The following is an 18,743-nucleotide window of genomic DNA, read 5'->3' on the forward strand; positions in this document are numbered from 1 at the left end:
ATTTGAAAAGAAAGAACTCTAAGGATTACGGGTGTGCTTTCACAAGATGAGCTGTCACTTGAAACCCTATTTTAATTAAAAAAAAAAAAGGCTTATTTTTTTCTCTGTGTATTTGTCCTTGATGGAGCACGAGAGTATGTAGTGTGCATGCAGAGGCTGGATGACAGCTTTATGGCGGCTGTGCTTTTCTTTCACTTAATGAGGGTTCTGGGGATTGAACTGAGGACACCGAGTTACTGCAGCAAGTATTATTACTCACAGAGCCATCTCATCAGCAGCTGTACCTGGGTTCAGTCATTTTTCAAAACAGGGTCTCTCACTGTAGCTCAGGATAGCCTGGAACTCACCACATAGCCGACACTGGCTCAGAACTTGTAGTAATCTTGCCTCAGACTCCTGAATAATTACCTATGTTATAGATGTGAGCCGCCTTCCCAAGTTCACAGCATTAAACTATATGAAGATTCATTTCTGTCATTAGAATTGTAAAGGAAGGATCTGGATGGCTCAGCATTTAGGAGTGTGTATTGCTCTTGCAGGATCTGAGTTTAGTTCCTACCACCCAACATGAGGCTGTACAAGCCCCTGTAACAGCAGTTCCAGGGGATCTGATGCCTTTGTCCTCCATGAGCACCTGCACTAACAAGAATACACCTACTCGAGACACGTAATTAAAAATAAAAGTTGAAGTTGAATAAGAAGGAAATTGTACTGTAAGCTTATTAGCTCCTTGATTTATTTGCTTCTTATACAAGGATATTTTTTATTCAAAGATATATTGTATGTTGAGTATAATTTCCCCCATACTTCTCCTTCTCCCTTCCCATTCTCCTCCTCATTCTTCCTTTAGTCTTTTTTGTTCCCCTAGACAGTTTCATCCAAACTTTCACAAACACGACTTTGTGTATCTATATAAAAATCTAGGAGTGAGTAAAAAAATATGGAAAAATATTTTGTTTTTCTGAGATTGATTTAGTTTCTCTTTGAATATCTCCATTTGCATCCATTTGGCTGCAAATGATATAACATCACTGATTTTTATGTATGAGCAAAAAAAAATCTATCTGTCTAGTCTGTTTACATTACATTTTCCTTAACATTGAGGTTTGTTTCATAACTTAGCTGAACGGTGCTGCAGTAAACATTGATGTCCAAGTCTTTCTGTGGTTTGTTGACCTTGAATCCTTTAATACCAAGAAGTGTAGTATAACTGGGTCGTATGATAGTTCTGTGCTTATTTCCATAGTTGCCAGACCAGCTCTCCCCGCCAGCAGTGATTTTCCCTTTATCTATATCTTTGCATGCAGTTGTTACTCCTTCTTTGCCTAATTACTGCCATTCTGATTAGGCTAAAATGGAATCTCAGTGAGTTTTAATTTGTGTTGATTGATAGCAAGTGACTTTGAACATTTTTTTCATGTGACTATTGACCATTTGTATTTCAACTTTTTCTTCAGCAGCCCACTTATTGATTGAGCTATTTGATTTTTTTAAAAGATGGGATCTTACTGTGTAGCCTTGGCCTGCTTAGAACTTGGTATGTAGACCAGCCTGGCCTCAGATTTACAGAGAGCTTCTGCTACTGCCTCTTGACTGCTGGGATTAAAGACATGGACCACTTTGCCCAGCTGAGTTATTTGATTTCTTGGTAATGTTTTGAGTTCCTTGTATATTTTAGATATTAATCTTGTTATATATATAAAACTAGCAAAGATTTTCTTCCATTCTGTAGAGTCTTTGAAAAATTTCCTTGGCATTCTGCTGTCTCTAATTCTCTGTTCTTGTCAGTTGTGGGTCTCTGTGTAATCACCATCTACTGCAAAGAGAAGCTCGTCAGATGCAGGTTGAAAGATGCACTAATTTATTGGTATAGAGATAAATAATTAGGAGTAGGTTTAATATGCTCATTGAGTAGCATAACAGTAATATGATCTCCCTGGGGGCCTATGACCTGTCTAGCCAGAGCTTATTGGTCTGATGATGGTGCCAGGTATGGGTTTTATCTTGTGGAGTGGGATTTAAATTATAGTAAAAAGTGGTTGGTTGCGCCCATAATGTTCATGCCACCAGTTGGCATGTCTTCACAGGCCAAATCATTGTAGCTTGTAGGATTCACAGATATGTAAGATTTGTTGTGATCCTCCAGTGATTACTGCCAAGGAATTAAAGTCAAATTCAAGATTCAGCAAAACCAGGGGGGCTCTAGGTGGTGCTGTTCCCGATTGCCTTTAGTAGCAATTCTGTGCAGCTTTTATTCCAGATAACTCAAAGTTCAAACTGGGAACAGAGAAACAGCGAAAACATACAGACTGGTTCTTACCACTGTCACCAGATGTGCTCAGATGCAGGGCTGAATAGGGCCCAAATGAACATAGCATGCTAAACTACATTGATGATGCGGGGACAGGAAACATCTTGCCTGTAGCATTTCTTCGGGAAACAGAGGCTTTCTTCCAAGAGGGATAAACAAAGTTTTATGGAAACAGAGTTCACACAGCCAGGTAGTGGAGGAAAGTCTGTTATATGGAGGCTACTAAGATTGATGATTCTGCTGGGCATGGCGGTGTAAGCATTTAATCCCAGCACTTGGGAGGCAGAGACAGGAATGGGTGTTTCCATCAAGTACTAGAGAGTAACCACGAGCAATGGCAATGCCTGTCATGATTACTTGTTTCAAAGGAAACACATACCGTCAAGGCTCGGCTGTCATTATGGAAGAGGGGACAGAAAGACAGACTTGGTAAAATGACTATCTTTTTGACTGAGCAGGGAAGCTGCACATATGAATTTGCAGTGGTGATAGCAGCACACGTAAGACCTGTTCAGGCCCAAACCAGATCGAATCCCAGCATAGGCACACAGTCCCACCCCTGAATGTGGAGCCATTGGCCATTGTTAGTTGCTGGAAGAGGGAGAGTGAGTTTTCTCTAAGAGTATAGCTCTTAGGACGTTGACCACAGTCCACTGGGAGACCACACACTCAAGAATATTTGCACAGCACAAACTAGTATTGAATGTTGAAAAGAAAAAGGTAAGGATGAGTGGGTAGGGAAGCGTATGACCAAGACACATATGAACCTCTCAAAAAATAAATAATTTCCTTGATTCACAGAATCCTTTTAATTCCATGAGATCCCATTTTTCAGATTGTTGGTATTATTTTCTAAGTGACTTGGTCTTTTTTTTCCCCCTCATTTTTCAATACACTTTTTTATTCTGTGTATGTTTTGATTATGATAGCCCCATTCTTACCTGTTTTGTGTTCTAAATGCCTTCTGTACGTAGGTGGCCATCTTTTTCCTAGATCTAACTATGTTTCTACTATGGTTTTCTTAAAAATTTTTTTTCTGTGCTGTTGGTATGAAATTCCCCTTTTATGCCAGAATTATTTGTAGACTTGATCTTTTCATAGCATCTCATGGGTCTTGCGTAGACATGTTTTGTATATTCAGTAAGTGTGTGTACATGTGTGCGTGCTTGCATGCACTCTGTGTTTTGTATATGTGTGGGTGGGTGTGCTACAGCACACATGCAGACATGGCAGAGGAAATTTAAGGCAGTCAGTTCTCTCCCACCATGTGGGAGATTGAATTTAGGTCAAAAGGCTTGGCGGCAAATGCCTTTATTCCCTGCTCCATTTCCCTAGACTGTAATCACGTTTTTGATTAACACTTTGATAGTGCTTCATGTTAAATCCTGCATCAGATTAGAAAAAAGGATACTGTCAGTGTGTCCCCAGTTTCTACAGTGGAAAAGACCTGGTATCGAATGTCTGTTCTCACACATAACTGCTTTTTTTCTTTCTTTTTTTATCATTTTTTTTAAAGATTTATTTACTATTTATACAACATTCTGCCTGCACACCAGATCTTACTATAGATGGTTATGAGCCACCATGTGGTTGTTGGAAATTGAACTCAGGACCTTTGGAAGAACTGTGAGTGTTCTTAATCTCTGAGCCATCTCTCCAGCCCTTTTTTTAAGAAAGTGATCCATGGCAGGGGCATTCCAGCCACCATCTAGTCAGCCTGCTGAGAGAGCAAGGGAGGTCTCCAGGGTATGGGTGACTTTGTAGCTGCTAGAGCCCCATCACCTGAGTGCTACCCCCTCAAGCGTCATTTTTGCAACAAAACTAGCTGAGGCTTCTCCTTCTCTTTCTTCATCGTGCTCTGAGGTTTCAGCTGAGGACCAGGAGTCAAAAATGTCTTGAGAATAGGTTGCTTAGGGGGTGCTCACGGAGACACAATCTTCATGTGGATCCCCTAGCTCCCCAGGTTCAAGTAGAGCATACTCCAGGACAGTCTTGAGTACATCTTCTCAGGCATACATCAGCCAACCAAATGGATCATGGACGGCAAGAGTCTGCTCAGATGCTGCTGTGTGATGACCTGGCCATGTACATTGCTTTGGTTTACCAGGCTTGAACATCAAACCAGAACTGCCCAGGCTGGCTCTGAAGATTGTACAAAGCTCCAGTGGAGAATATTGTGTTTGATGCCCCAGACCTTGTCCAGAAAATAGTGTTTAGTTACCAAGGTATGAAGCTGGTCATTGTCTTAAGTTGTTTAGACAAAGGTAAGCTTCAAGGAAGATATCCTTAGGTTTTCCCGAGAAGCCCTTTGCTTTAAAATTAACACCAAAATCTTTTATCTTTCAGATTGACAGTTGTGATGCATGTTCTTCTTCAAGTGCTTGCTTCTTTGTGTCAGTCTTTTCTTTGAAGGAGGTGATATTCAACTATCACCTTCAGAGGGAGCATGGGAACAAAATATGCCAGCTGTATAGGCCAGATATATAGGACGGTTCATGCATTCCTGAGGAATAATCAATAATCAATCCTGCTTTGGTGGCTCATTCCAAAACAGCTGGTCTATTTTGTATTTGTCTAGGAGTTGTGAAACATTTTCTGGGCCCTGTTAGAACCACAGCTGTAGACTGAGTCACCAGAACTGGCTGCCAAAATCACCATCCTAAAGCCCTAGATAAACAGGACAACCCCAAAGTCATGGGGACCGCCAGTTTTTCATACTCTCTTAATACAGAATTTAGTGACGTCTCACACATTTTTACTGTAATGCAGCTATCATTCTGAAAAGTGAAATATTGTACCCATTAAATAAAAGTTCCCTGTTGTCCCCTTACCCCAGTCTTGTTCCACTGATTGTAAGTTTATTTACTCCAGGTATGTGATTTGGATGGAACTGTTCAACATTTGTCTTTTTTATTACTGCTTTATTTTACTTAGAATAATGCTAAGACTTGTTCATGTTGTAGCATGTTTCAGAATCTCCTTCCTCTTTTAAGAAAATGTTTTGAAACATGGCCTTACATGTGGCTGGGCTGGCCTTGAACTTGTGATCTTCTTGCCATCCTTTCCTTTTCTCTTCCTCCCCCTTCCTTCCTTCCCTTCCCCCTCCCTCCCTCTCTTCATTTTTCTTAAATGCTAGGTTACAGGTCAATGTCACCAGACCCAGAAGCTCTCCTTTTCTGTAAGATTTACTATTTAAATGGACATGTGTTTACACATAAATAATATGCTTCATTTTGCCTAACCATGTGTTGATGTACATTTGAGATGATTGCATCTTTTGACTATTATGAACAACGTTAACTACAAGTATATGTACTGGAGCTTACTGGCCAGCTTGTCTAACCAAAATGCTGAGTCCCACATCGTCTTTAACACTATAGAGGAAGATAGCAAGCCACAACCTCTGATCTCTACATGCACACATAGGTGTGCACAAGCATACTATGCCATATCGCCTACCACACACATTCACAGAGTAAAGTAGTTGTTATTATTATTATGTCCATTTTCTTTTCTTACCTATTTATTTATTTTTTACTTATTTTCTGTAGGTGAGTGCTCTGTCTGTATGTACACGTGCATGCCAGAAGAGGTCCCTGTATAGATAGTTATGAGCCACCATGTGGTTGCTGGGAATTGAACTCAGGACCTCTGGAAGAGCAGACAGTGCTCTTGTGGCTGAGCCATCTCTCCAGCCCTATTATGCCCATTTTCAAATAAGGAAACAAAGGCCTAGAGAATATAAATAACTTCTGTGTTTAGGTCCATACTATATGTTAAATAAATCAGAATTTCTTCTTTTGTTTCTAGAACAGAATCTCATAGGATTTCTCTGTGTGTTACCCTGGCTGTCCTGGAACTCATTTTGTAGACCAGACTATCCTCGAACTCACAAAGACCCATCTGCCTCTGCCTTCTGAGTGCTGGGATCAGAGGTGTGCGCCATCACTGCCCGGCTCTAGGATGACTTCTTAACTTACTGTGAAGCTGAAGCCGGCCGGGGCTTGATCCTCCTGCCTTCACATTCTGAGTACTGGAATTACAGGCATGTGTTACTATTTCAACTAATAAACCAAGGCTTATCTTTTTTTTTTTTTTCTAGTCATAAGAAACCTAAGCCCTAATAAGGTGTCTTCCTATTTCTCATGCAGCAGTTCATGGAGAACCACTTTCAATCTCTTCTAATTGTTACAAATGCAGTCATTCATAGACACATTCTTACTTAACCTGGAATAATTTTGCTATATCATATATTTCAAAATGAAGTAATTATAGCATACGTATGTTAACAAATTGCCTTGTGCATGCTAGGTAAGTGTTCTTCCACTGAGCTACTCTCCTAACCTATAACCACATCCTTCTAAAACAGTTGCAACTAGTATTGCTATTTAAGCTCTATAATCTCAGTCTTGATTTTTGATTAATGTTGATATTTTTTTAGAGACAATTCTTTTTTTATTATTTATTGCAATTTATTCACTTTGTATCCTAGCTGTAGCTTCCTCCCTCCCTCTTCTCCCCCTATGTCCCTTCCCTAGTCCACTGATAGGAGAGGTCCTCTTCCCCTACTATCTGACCCTAGCCTATGAGGTCTCATCAGGACTGGCTGGATCGTCTTCCTCTGTGGGCCTTGCAGGCTTAATGTTAATATTTTAAAAATACATTGTTATTGGTTTTGGTATATTTGTATTTCAGTACTTAGGAAGTGGCAGGTATTTTGTAGATTGCACTTCTTTTTCTCTGTGTACTACTAAGAATGTGGCTTTGGGGGTGGAGAGATGTCTCAGTGGTGAAGAGTACTTGTTACTCTTGTAGAGGACCCCGGTTTGATTTTGAGTACCCATATGGTAGCTCACAACCATTTGTAACTGTAGTTCAGGGGACATGACACTATACTCGGCTTCCTCAGGCCCGAGGCACTCATGTGACTCACAGACATACATGTAGATAAAACACTCAAATACATATAAGAATTAATAAAGAAAAGAGAATTTGGCTGATTGTCTTGACTAGCTAAGTAAAAATACAGGTGTCATTATTAGTATTATTGTATTTATTATCAAAATATCTTTTTTCCTTAGTGGACAAGAAGCTTAAGAAATAAAGTCATCTGTCTAGACCACAAAAACAAAGAAGGTGTCCATGGGCGTTCTTCTAAGGCATCTCCAGAAAGGTAAGATAGTTATTTCTGTGTGAATAGAATGGGTTTATACAATGCATACATAGTGTGACCAGGAATGATTATTTGATGTTGTTGAGTCTCAGTTAATATGTTTAAAATGGAAGGGTTTGAACTTAATGTCCTCTAAGCTTCCTTCTAAGCCTTAACTTTCTGTGATTGTAGATTGTCTTTACTAATTGTTCCTGTGCATTTGGTACATCTTTTTAAAATTTTTTTTATTTCATTTTATTTTATTTATTTTATTATTTTATGTGCAACAGTATGAAGGTGTCAGATCCCTTGGAACTACAGTTACAGACAGTTGTGAGCTGCCGTATGGGTGCTGGGATGCTGAGCCATCTCTCCAGCCCCCATTTGGTATATTTTGATAAGCTTTAGCTGACAATGTAATGACTGTAGACTGATAATAATTCTTGATTCATATTTGTCATCATTGGTTTAAAAGGTGCATTATTTGGCAACTCTTATCTGATATAGTCATAGCATTAACAAATTATGAATATAGTATCTGGTGATTTAAACAGTTATTTTCAGAAGTAATTTAGGACATTTCAGGGTTGGGCATCAGTCTCTGATTAGAAAGTTGTTATTTTAATAAAGGGTTTTATATTTCCTCTTTTAACATGGTGAATGAAGAAAAATAACAATGAAGTAAAAATTGTAATTATTAGATCATACACACTTTAGAAGACTAATTAGAGTTCCTTACAGAATACTTTTGTAAACTGCTGATACAGGAAATTGTAGAAACTGGACTGGAGAGATGGCTCAGAGGTTGAGAACACTCACTGTTCTTCAAAAAGTCCCGAGTTCATTCCCAGCAACCACATGGTGGCTCATAACCATCTATATTAAGATTTGGTGTGCAGGCAGAATGTTGTATAAATAACAAATAAATCTTAAAAAAAAAGAAAATATATGCTGATGACATCATTGCAGTTTATGAACCTCTTGATAGTCTTTTGTGGTATAGGTAAATTGTGAATAAACAAGCTCAGTATAAGCCAGACTACAATGCAGATCTGCTAAGGTACAAAGATATAAGGCCAGCCAGGATTAGAGCATGAGTTCTAGTCCAGCATGGACAACCTAGATTCTGTCTCACAATAAAAAAGGTAAAAGCCCACTGGTGACATAGCCCAGTGGTAGAGCACTCGTCTAGCCTGTGTGAGGTCCTGTGTTTAATTCCTAGTACCAGAGGGTGGGTGGGAGATGAAGGCCTGATAGCTGATGATGCCTTGATCTTTGGAACAGGTGCAAACTGTGGACTTGCTGTCTCAAAGATTATGATCTTAGGAAATTATGTTTGAGGAATCATTTTCTTATCCAGACTTACTGAAAGGCTGGCATTACAAGACTTGTCGTTGTATGGTAGTGAGACACTAGAAACCTCGTATAGTTCAAGTTTTATCTTCTGCAGCAGTGCTTACAATGCTGTGGGCACAGGTCTTCTGAGGAGATCAGTGAAAATCTGGGCCCAGGGGGTCCTTCAGAGACTGATGTCCAACCAAGGACCATGTATGGAGAGGACCTAGACCTCCTGCTCAGATGTAGCCAATGACCTTTATGAAGGTTCCCTTGTAAAGGGAGCAGGGGTTTTTCTCTGATATAGACTCTGTACCTTCTGTTTGATCACTTCCCCCTGGTCAGGTGGCCTTGCCAGGCCACAGGGTAGGAGGATGCAGGCAGTCCTGATGATACTTGATAGGCTGGGGTCAGATGGTAGGGGAGGACTACCACTTTTTGTGGTATAGGGGAGGGGGATGGGGAGAAGGGGAGAAGCTGGGATCAGGAGGAGATGTAGGAGGGGCCTTTAATCGGGATATAGAGTGAATAAATTTTATTAAAAAAAACAAAAATAAAGTGAAAAAAAAAAACAAAAACCTGTTGCAGCACTTCCTTACTTTAATGCTCCACTTTGTTTCCCTGGCATTATCTCTGATATCACTCACTTTGTTTCCTGCTGAATTATCATGTTGGAGTAAAACAGCAGTTGTTTGGCTTTGAATTTATGACATCTGACTAATGATATTGAGGTATGTTTTTAGTATTAGCACTTAAAGTCAGTTTAACATTCTTTTCATAATAGTGTTAAAGGATAAAAGTACTTTAAAATTTAATACCAGTCACTGTCAAGATAATACCACAGTTATGGAAAAGCTTAACTTTATTTTTAGTGTATAAAATGCACCAACAACAGTGAATTGTTTAAATGAATGGTAAAGTGATATAGTCAGTATTCTTATCAGTTTATATTGTACTCAGCCAGCCAGCTTTGGCATAATGTAATCTTGTTTTTGACCAAATTAAAAAATCTAGAGGACTTTGTATTATTTCAAATTTTGTACCTGAAATAGACTTTATTTTTAATATCTATGTTATCTTTAAATTCAAAAAATTAAACTTTTAATAAAACATGCTTGCATGTCATTTTACGGGTCATGGGTTGAATATATAAAGATAATTAAAAATATTTAATGTAGTGAAATTCTGAGCCAATTTCTAGTGACTTAAGCTAGGAAGGAACAACATGTTATTTATTTGTGTTTTTGTTTGTTTTCAAGACAGGGTTTCTCTGTATAGCCTTGGCTGTTCTGGACTCACTTTGTAGACCAGGCTAGCCTTGAACTCACAGAGATCTGCCTGCCTCTGCCTCCCTTAGTGCTGGGATTAGAGGCGTACACCACTGCACCTGGGCTGTACTTTAAACTAGATTAAAAATAATTTATTTAATTTTATTTTATGTGCATTAGTGTGAAGGTGTCAGATATTCTGAAATTGGAGATACAGACAGTTGTGAGCTACCATGTGGGTGCTGGGAAGAGCAGTCCTCTTAATCACTGAGCCATCTCTCTAGCCCCTAGATTTTTTTTTAAACTTTTACTGAAGATTCCCAAGCTTTAGATTCTTAACGTTTTTCTAAATCTTGTATTGCAGTGAAGGTAGATAAAATGCTTGATTGTAGTTTCTTTTCTATAGCTGTGAACAATTCTTGAAAAAAAAAATAGCTTAAATGGAGGAATTACTTATTTTGGTTCACAGTTTCAAAGATTTCAACATACAGTTTTTGGTTCCCTTGATTCTGGGTTGTGGTGAGACAGATGATCATGCTGGTATGAATATGTGACAAAGAGCAGTAGCAAGAAGGGCCAAGACAGGATATACCTCTGGGGACATATACTCAGTGCCTCCTTCCTCTTACAGTTCTACAACTTAAAATAGTTTATTCAGACACTGGTGGAACAAAGTGTTAATTAGCTTAGAGTTCTCATGAGCTGTTGTCCCTGGAAAGCTCTCCAGGGTATTCCCAGGTTTGCTTTGCTAATTATCCTGGACTCTTTTCAATCTAATCCACTTGACAAAATAAACCATTGCAAGTCCACTCCTTGTTAATTTGATATCTAACAGTATCTCTTTAAACCATAACATTCTACCCCTTTTCCCAGAATGTTCATGTCTATCTCTTAGATTCTCAAAGCTTCAGCATTGCTCAGAATTCTAAATTTAAGGTTTCTTCTTAAGTTTTTTAGCAGTGAGTCCCTGTTATATCAAAACCAAGCTACATAACTTCCAGGATACATTAGGGCAGTATAAGTATTTTTAGTCCTAATTGGAGACTGGTATTGACTCGCTAGTGAACTGAATACAGTCTACAATAGTAGTTACCACTCAGGGAGGTATATATCCACTATGAGAATGTAGTAATAACAAAGGAAAAAGCAATCACCCCTTAAATGCCCATCAGGAACACTGACAGTTCTGTGTTTTCTAATATATTAGTTCCTATATGAATGAAAAGGAAAACAAAAACTTGGTATTGGATTGATAAAAGTATAGGAAGATTTCACAAATAGTTCAGAATAATAGGAACCCCAAAGAGGGCAGGGAAGATTCAGGAGTAATTTAAGGGTTGACTGAAATGAGAGCAGAAAAAAAAAAAAACACAGTTAGATAATGCAGTACGTCAGTCTTTCAGGAGACCTGAAAACCCAGGCCATTCCATGTCAAGGAACGTGAAGAAAATGATACAGAAAATATAAATAGGCTAACAAACAAAAGCCCAGAATAGTGATTAAGAGTAAGAGCAGTATAGGGCTAAGCTGCTCTGCTCAATTGCTTTTAGTCATTTAAACAATAGTGAAATGTGGGGAGGACAGAGGTGGGTGGACAAAAAGGATCTGAAAAACTATATGGCTAGACTCACACTTCAGTTTTTTGGTTTCCTTGCCTGACTCTCAGAATCCTGTCTCACCCCAACGAGTCCTTCAGTTATCCCCTCTTAGGTTTTCCTTTGAGATCAGGTTCCAGATGGGTAGTATTTCACAGGTGGAGTCTTAGAAGAGACTGCTCACACTTTTGGGTGGTCAGAACTTCAGGAGACTGATCGCAAATGCTGCCACTGCTCCTGTGTGAACCCCCATCCTGTCCAGGGCACTGCTTATGTTTTGCCCAGTTCATGAGATCCCAAAGACCAGGAATAGACTCTGCTGTAAATAAATGAGGTTTTTTTTTTTTTTTTTTTTTTTATTGTATATGTGTTCAAACACAGGATGTAAACCTCCTGCGGAAACAGGAGAGGAATGTGGCAAACGCAAACAGGGAACTTACATGCTTTGGCATTACATGATTGGGTAAGGGAAATTGACTTTTGAAATGATTGGTCCATTTTAGGCACCAAGACCACAAACAGTTCTGGCCTGGCCATATGGGCTAGTTTCCTAGCAACTGTATAACTAGTGGGTGGAGAAAGGATTCAGTAAGGCTAGTTCTTCCCCGATGGTGGCTGGACATGTCTCCACCTAGCTGGCCTTAGTTCAGGCTTGTACTTTAAACTTTAAAACAGTACACACTGATTTTTATGTCTTTGGTCTCTCACTTAGAGCCAGTGTGAAACTTCTCTTTCAAAATCCAGCTCCCACCAGGTTTTTAGCTCTTGAAATACTGCAGTTGTGACTTCAAGGTTTGTTCACCTCAGTCTAGCCGTATTCTTCTGGCCAGGTTTCCAGAACCACTTGTTCTATATGTCCTGCGAGTGCTTTATAGAGGGCCTTAGACTACTGAGCCCATTCAAGCATGAGTCTTTTGCAAATGGCATCTCATCACTGTTCTTGCAAGTGTTGAATGTTGATCACTGAGTACCAAGTGCCTAACACTGAGAGGTTTTTCCTGGCATCTGCTGCTGCCATCCTGAGTCCAGCCTTTTACTCAGCTCTTTAGAATTTCTGTTACTGGGGGCTGGGGTGATAACTCAGTTAGTAAAATGCTTGCGAGCCTGATCTCAATCCCAGAATCCAGAAATGGGTGTAGTGTAATCCTAGCACTATTCACATAGAGACAGAAGCGTCTCTGGGGCTCACTGGGTAGCCAGTCTAGTTTACATGTCAAGTTCTAGACTAGTGAGAGACTTTGTCTCAGAAGAAGGTAGGTGGCGTCTGAGAACAACACCTGAGGTTGTCTTCTGGTCTCCATACCCATGCACACATCTGCACAGTGCCCCAGGACCTGAATACACACAGTGCATTTGCATATTCCAGCAGGTGCACACCTGCCCCTCTGCCCCCAATACTTGTGCAAAGAATGTTTATATGAACATTTTTCAGTCAGTAGTTGCGCAAAGTATTTTTTTTGAAACATATTGGCTTATTTTTCTTTTTTTGTGTTTTGGTATGTGTATCTGTTGGTTTGGGTATCTCTTTCAATTTTATTCAACAGTCAACTTTTGAATGTTCAATTCTTTGTACCACTTAATGAGGAGAAAATATACTGCTATAATAACAACAACCTTAAATTTTATAGAAGACACAGAAGCTGTACTTAAAATCCATTAATGGCCTCTAATATATTATCAGTGATCATAAGCCTGAAAATGGAAAAACTATAGCAGAATATACTGTGAAGTTAAAGATTACTTAGAATAAGTAGTTAAAACAAATGAGTGAGATCAAAGGAGGAGGCAGAGGAAGGGGGCAAAAAAAAAAATCCAGAAGGAAATCAAGGTGAAGAAAAAGAAAAAAGGTTGAGAAGAACATTTTTGAGGGCAAGAGCAAAGAGCAAGAGATTAGAAAAAATAAGAATACAAGAATTTCTTAACAAGGAAAAAGTTAAAAAAACAAAGTGATATAAATATAGGAAGGAGAGTAAAAGATAAAACAGAAAAGAATATAAAAAGCAAATTCAAAGTAGTTCTAAGAATGGAGGCTTGAGAGGATAAGAAAGATAAGAAATTAGAAAAAGACAAAATATTGCTCAGTAGTGAAAACTTTAAAGTTAGATATGTGTGTAAATGGGAATAGCAAAACCAACAAGTTTTGGAAAATAGAATATATTTACAATTGCTGAAAAGAACAGTAAGAAGAAAAAAAGGAGAATCCCAAAAGTCAGAAAGAAAAGGTGATGAGTGCCTGATTTCTGGGTCCTGGAAAGCTGCAGTGTCAGTTCTATGAACTGAGCGTAGATAGGGTCAGTTGAACTCTGAACTCTCATCTTCCTGTGTTTTGCTATTGCTGAACGTGTACTGGACAAGTGTAGGTGCCTTCCAAAAGTATCTTCACTTCTTTTATTATCAGGGTTCTCTACTGGGCACATTCATTAATACTTTGTAAGATGTGGGCTAGGCAGCTTCTTCACTGTCTAGGGGTACTCTAGCTCATATTCCCTAGGGTGACTAGTGTTTAGTTGGAGGATGTCTTCCTAGTGTGTTGGGAGTATAGGAAGCAATCACAGTATGGAGATCATTGTAGGTAAAGGACCTGTCATTGTGTCTTAGAGTTACAACTAGGTTACATTGTAGGGTGGTATGATGGAACACCATGACCAAAGCAAATTGGGGTGGGAGAAAGGGATTGTTTTGTTTATGCTTACGTATTGCTGTTTATCATCAAAGGAAATCAGGAAAGAAGCTTAAACAGGGCAGGAACCTGGAGGCAGGAGCTGATGCAGAGGCCACGGAGGGGGGCTGCTTACTGGCTTGTTCTCCATGGCTTGCCCAGCAGCCTGCTTGCTTGCTTTCTCACTCTTTTTTTCTTATTATATAAATGCAGATTTATTGGGAACAACAGGGAGGAAGAGAGAGGAGAAGTGTTCATAGAAAGAGGGAGGATGAGGAGAGACAGAAATAGAGAGAACAGAGCAGAAGAGAGGGGGGATGGGTGAGTCTAGCCTGAGTTGTCCTAAAAATTAACCAGCATACATTGTGCTTTGAAAACTTCTGATTTGCCCAGTTGATGTGATGCAGATGTGGGTGTCAGGTACATAGCTGTAATGTCAGAGTTCTTGGTCTTCATAGCAGTGAACTGTTGTTAGCTCTAGAGTTTAATGTATTCTTGGCCTCAGCCTCACAATTATGAAATTCCAGGGTTAATTTCAGTTGATTAGATAACCCCTGGCCAGTGAGAGATTTTGCTTATTTTATCTCTACAGTTTGTTTTCTGTAACCTTACTTTCTTGATCCTGTTTTTTGTTTTTGTTTTTTTTAAACAGGGCAGTTATAGTAATAATGAAGTTACTTAGCTTTTGTTTATGTATGTCTTGATTTCTCAATAAATTTTGAGGGAGACTTTTTCTGAATATAGGAATCTTGGTTAAAAGTATTTCCCTCAATTGGGGGTTTTCCTCCTGACAGGGAGAAACCCAGAATAGCAAAAATAATCCTTTATATAAAAGATCTCTATTCCTGATCGCAAGCTGTACTGTAGAGCAGCAGCAATAAAAACTACATGGTACTGGCATAGAAACAAACTGGTGGATCAGTGGAATAGAATAAAAGACCCAGAAATAAACCCACACACCTATGGATACCTGATTTTTGACAAAGATGCCAAAACCATACAATGAAAAAAAGATAGCATCTTCAACAAATGGTGCTGGTCTAGCTGGATGTCTCCATGTAGAAAAATGCAAATAGACCCATTTCTGTCACCTTGCATGAAATTAAAGTTCAACTGGATCAAAGGCCTCAACATAAAACCAGACACACTAAATCTGTTGCAAGAAAAAGTGGGGCAGAGCCTTGAACTCATTGGCACAGGAGACAATTTCCTGAATAGAACACCAACAACTCAGGCTCTAAGATCTACAATTAATAAATGGGACCTTGTGAAACCATGAAAAGCTTCTGTGAAGCAAAGGACACTGTCAGCAGAACAAAATGACAGTCTACAGGCTGGGAAAAGATATCCGATAGAGGACTAATATTCAGGATACATAAAGAGTTCAAGAAATTAGACACCAACAAACCAAATAATCCAATTTAAAAAATGGGATACAGAGCTGAGCAGAGAATTCTCAACAGAGGAATATAGAATGGCAGAGAAACACTTAAAGAAATACTCAGCATCATTAGTCATCAGGGAAATGCAAATCAGAACAATTCTGAGATTCCATCTTCTACCTATCAGAATGTCTAAGATCAAAAACTTAAGTAATGATGCATGCTGGAGCGTATGTGGAGAAAGGGGAACCCTCCACCATTGCTGGTGGGAATGTAACCTTATACAACCACTTTGGAAATCAATCTGGTGCTTTCTCAGAAAATTAGGAATAGCACTACCTCAAGATCCAGCTTACTATTCCTGGGCATATACCCAAAAGATGCACTACCATTCAATAAAGACATTTGCTCAGCTGTGTTCATAGCAGCTTTATTTGTAATAGCCATACTATGGAAATAACTCAGATGTCCCTCAATGGAGGAATGGATACAGATATTGTGGCACAACAACACAACGGAATGCTACTCAGCAACTAAAAGCAAGTAAATCATGAAATTTGCAGGCAATGGAACTAGAAGAGATCATCCTGAGTCAGGTAACTCAGAAACAGAAAGACAGGCATGGTACACACTGACTAATAAGCGGATATTAGCCATATAATATAGGACAGCCACCTACAGACCTGAAGAAGCTAAACACAAAGGAGAACCCTAGGGAGAATGCATTAGTTTCATTCAGAGTGGCAAACAGGTTAGGTACCAGAAGTGGTGGAAGAGAGGAAACAGGATGGGAGTCGACTATAGAGGGTCCTCTGAAAGGATTCACCTAACAGGATCAGAGCAGATGCTGAGACTCAGGGCCAAACTTTGGGTAGAGTGCAGGGAGGCTTATGGAGGAAGAGAGGGGTGGGATTAGAGGGACATGGAGGGGATAGGAGCCACACAAGGAGACCAACAAAACTAAAAGATCTGCGCACAGGGAGTTCTGCAAAGACTGATGCACAACAGAGGACCATGCATGGAGAGGACCTAGACCCCTTGCTCAGATGTGGCCAGTTGGGAGCTCAGTCTCCATGTGGATGGATCTCTGAGTGAGGGGAGCAGGGGCTGCTTCTACATGAACTCAGTTGACTGCTCTTTGATTACTTGCCCCCAATTATGTAGCCTTGCCAGGCCAGGGAAGAAGAGAATCCAAGCAGTCCTGATGAGACTTAACAAGCTGTGGGCAGATGGCAATAGTGGAGAACTCCCCTTTTCAGTGGACTAGGGGAGGAGATAAGGGGAAGAGGGAGAGAGGGGAAAGCTGGGGAGGGCTTCAATTAAGATATATAATGAATAAATTGTGAAGAAAAAAAATTAAAGTATTTCCTTGCTCTTAGCATTTTGATTGCCTGGGAGGTTAAAGGGAGCCACTTCATAAATTTATCAGAATTGAGACTCTAGGCACATGTAGGAATATTAAAGTCATACCAAGGAAACCTGGATTTATTAGGCATACCAGACTGAGAAAGGGACATGACTTCTTCACCTGGCTCCAGAAAATGGTGGATATGTAACCCTGGGATGATATGGCCCCATACCAACCTGTAATGTGATACCTGATGTGTCTTGATGTACATCAAGGACTGACAAGAACAGAACTCTGCATTGTTCTGGGGTTTCTACTCACCTTATTCTGTTGACTGTGTATTTGCCTGCCTGCCTACCTGCTCACCTTTGTCTGGTGTGAACCCTCAGTTTTTTGCACTTGGGCTTCTGTTTGGCCTTTGATGTCACAGCTGGATTTTGTTACCCTCCTTTCCAAAAATCCTCTTCTGGGTACCATTTTTTGTTTTGTTTTGTTTTTTTGAGACAGGGTTTCTCTGTGTAGTCTTGGCTGTCCTGGAACTCACTCTGTAGACCAGGCTGGCTTCAGACTCACAGTGATCCACCTGCTTGTGACTCCCAAGTGCTGGGATTAAAGGTGTGCGCCACCACCACCCAGCAGTACTTGTCTTGATTCCTTACTTTTATCAATATGGACTCTTCTCCCAGCTCATTTCTTAAGCCTTTGAGCTCTGTTGCAACCTCTCCAAGTATTATTCATTTTGTAAACCACATATTCACATATATCTATATGGACATATATAGTGTATTATATGCTGTATCATGAGAATAATTAATTGGTAATTACTAATATTAATTGCTAGTTATTACTAATAATTAAGAAGCAATTAGTAATTGAAATTGTATTTGTCTCAGCCAGATTACAAAAGTAAATTACAAAAGTGCCAGTGAAACCACTCAGCCTTGTGAATTTATTATTATCCAGTACATGCTAACATTGTAGAAAGGCACAAACATATTTTTCTGTTTCTGGCATAGCATGGTCATGACTGGATGTGTGAATGTATTATATTCTCACCTCTGTGGGGTTTCTGATAAGTCTGATGGCAAGCTTATGAAGATCCTTTGTCACTTATTTCTTATTTTTATGACCTCTTCCCATTTTAAAAGTGATTATGGTCTGCCTAGATGTGGCTCTTCAGTCCATCTCATGTAGAGTCTATCAAGTTTCTTGGATTTCTTCATTTACTGGTTTCATCAGATTTGGAAAATTTTAGCCATTATGTCCTCAGATATTCACTTGGCCTCTTTTTCTCTTCTTTTAGGACAACTGCAGTTGGTATGTTTCTCTAGTGGATTCGAAACTTCAAATTTTCAGTATTTATTTATTTATTCATTTATTTATTTACTTTTTGTTTTTTTCAAGGCAAGGTTTCTCTGTGTAGTGTTGGCTGTCCTGGACTTGCTTTGTAGATTAGGATGGCCTCAAACTCACAGTGATCTGCTAACCTCTGCCTCCCTGAATGCTGGGACTACTGGCATGCAGCACCACACCTGTCTTGTTTATTTATTTATTTATTTTTAAAGAAGGTGTCACTAAATAGCCCCAGCTGGCCTGGAATTTAACAGGCAGATGAGACTGGCCTGGAGCTCACAGAGATCTACTAGCTTCTGCATCCTGAGTGTTGGGATTAAAGGTGTGCACCACCACATCT

At 39.5% G+C, this 18,743-nt stretch overlaps 1 protein-coding gene across 6 annotated transcripts in view; it reads left to right on the top strand.

Annotated features, from left to right (window-relative positions):
• The window catches only part of Senp7 (SUMO specific peptidase 7), a 123,678-nt gene that overhangs the window by 24,592 nt on the left and 80,343 nt on the right, over positions 1-18,743 (top strand). For all 6 annotated transcript variants that reach the window (XM_060370550.1, XM_060370551.1, XM_060370552.1 and 3 more), the window contains one exon: positions 7,393-7,484. In XM_060370550.1, the coding sequence (XP_060226533.1) occupies positions 7,393-7,484 (92 nt within the window). The remainder of the gene's footprint in view (positions 1-7,392; positions 7,485-18,743) is intronic.

Source organism: Meriones unguiculatus, chromosome 17, assembly GCF_030254825.1.
Source record: "Meriones unguiculatus strain TT.TT164.6M chromosome 17, Bangor_MerUng_6.1, whole genome shotgun sequence".
Taxonomy (NCBI): domain Eukaryota; kingdom Metazoa; phylum Chordata; class Mammalia; order Rodentia; family Muridae; genus Meriones; species Meriones unguiculatus.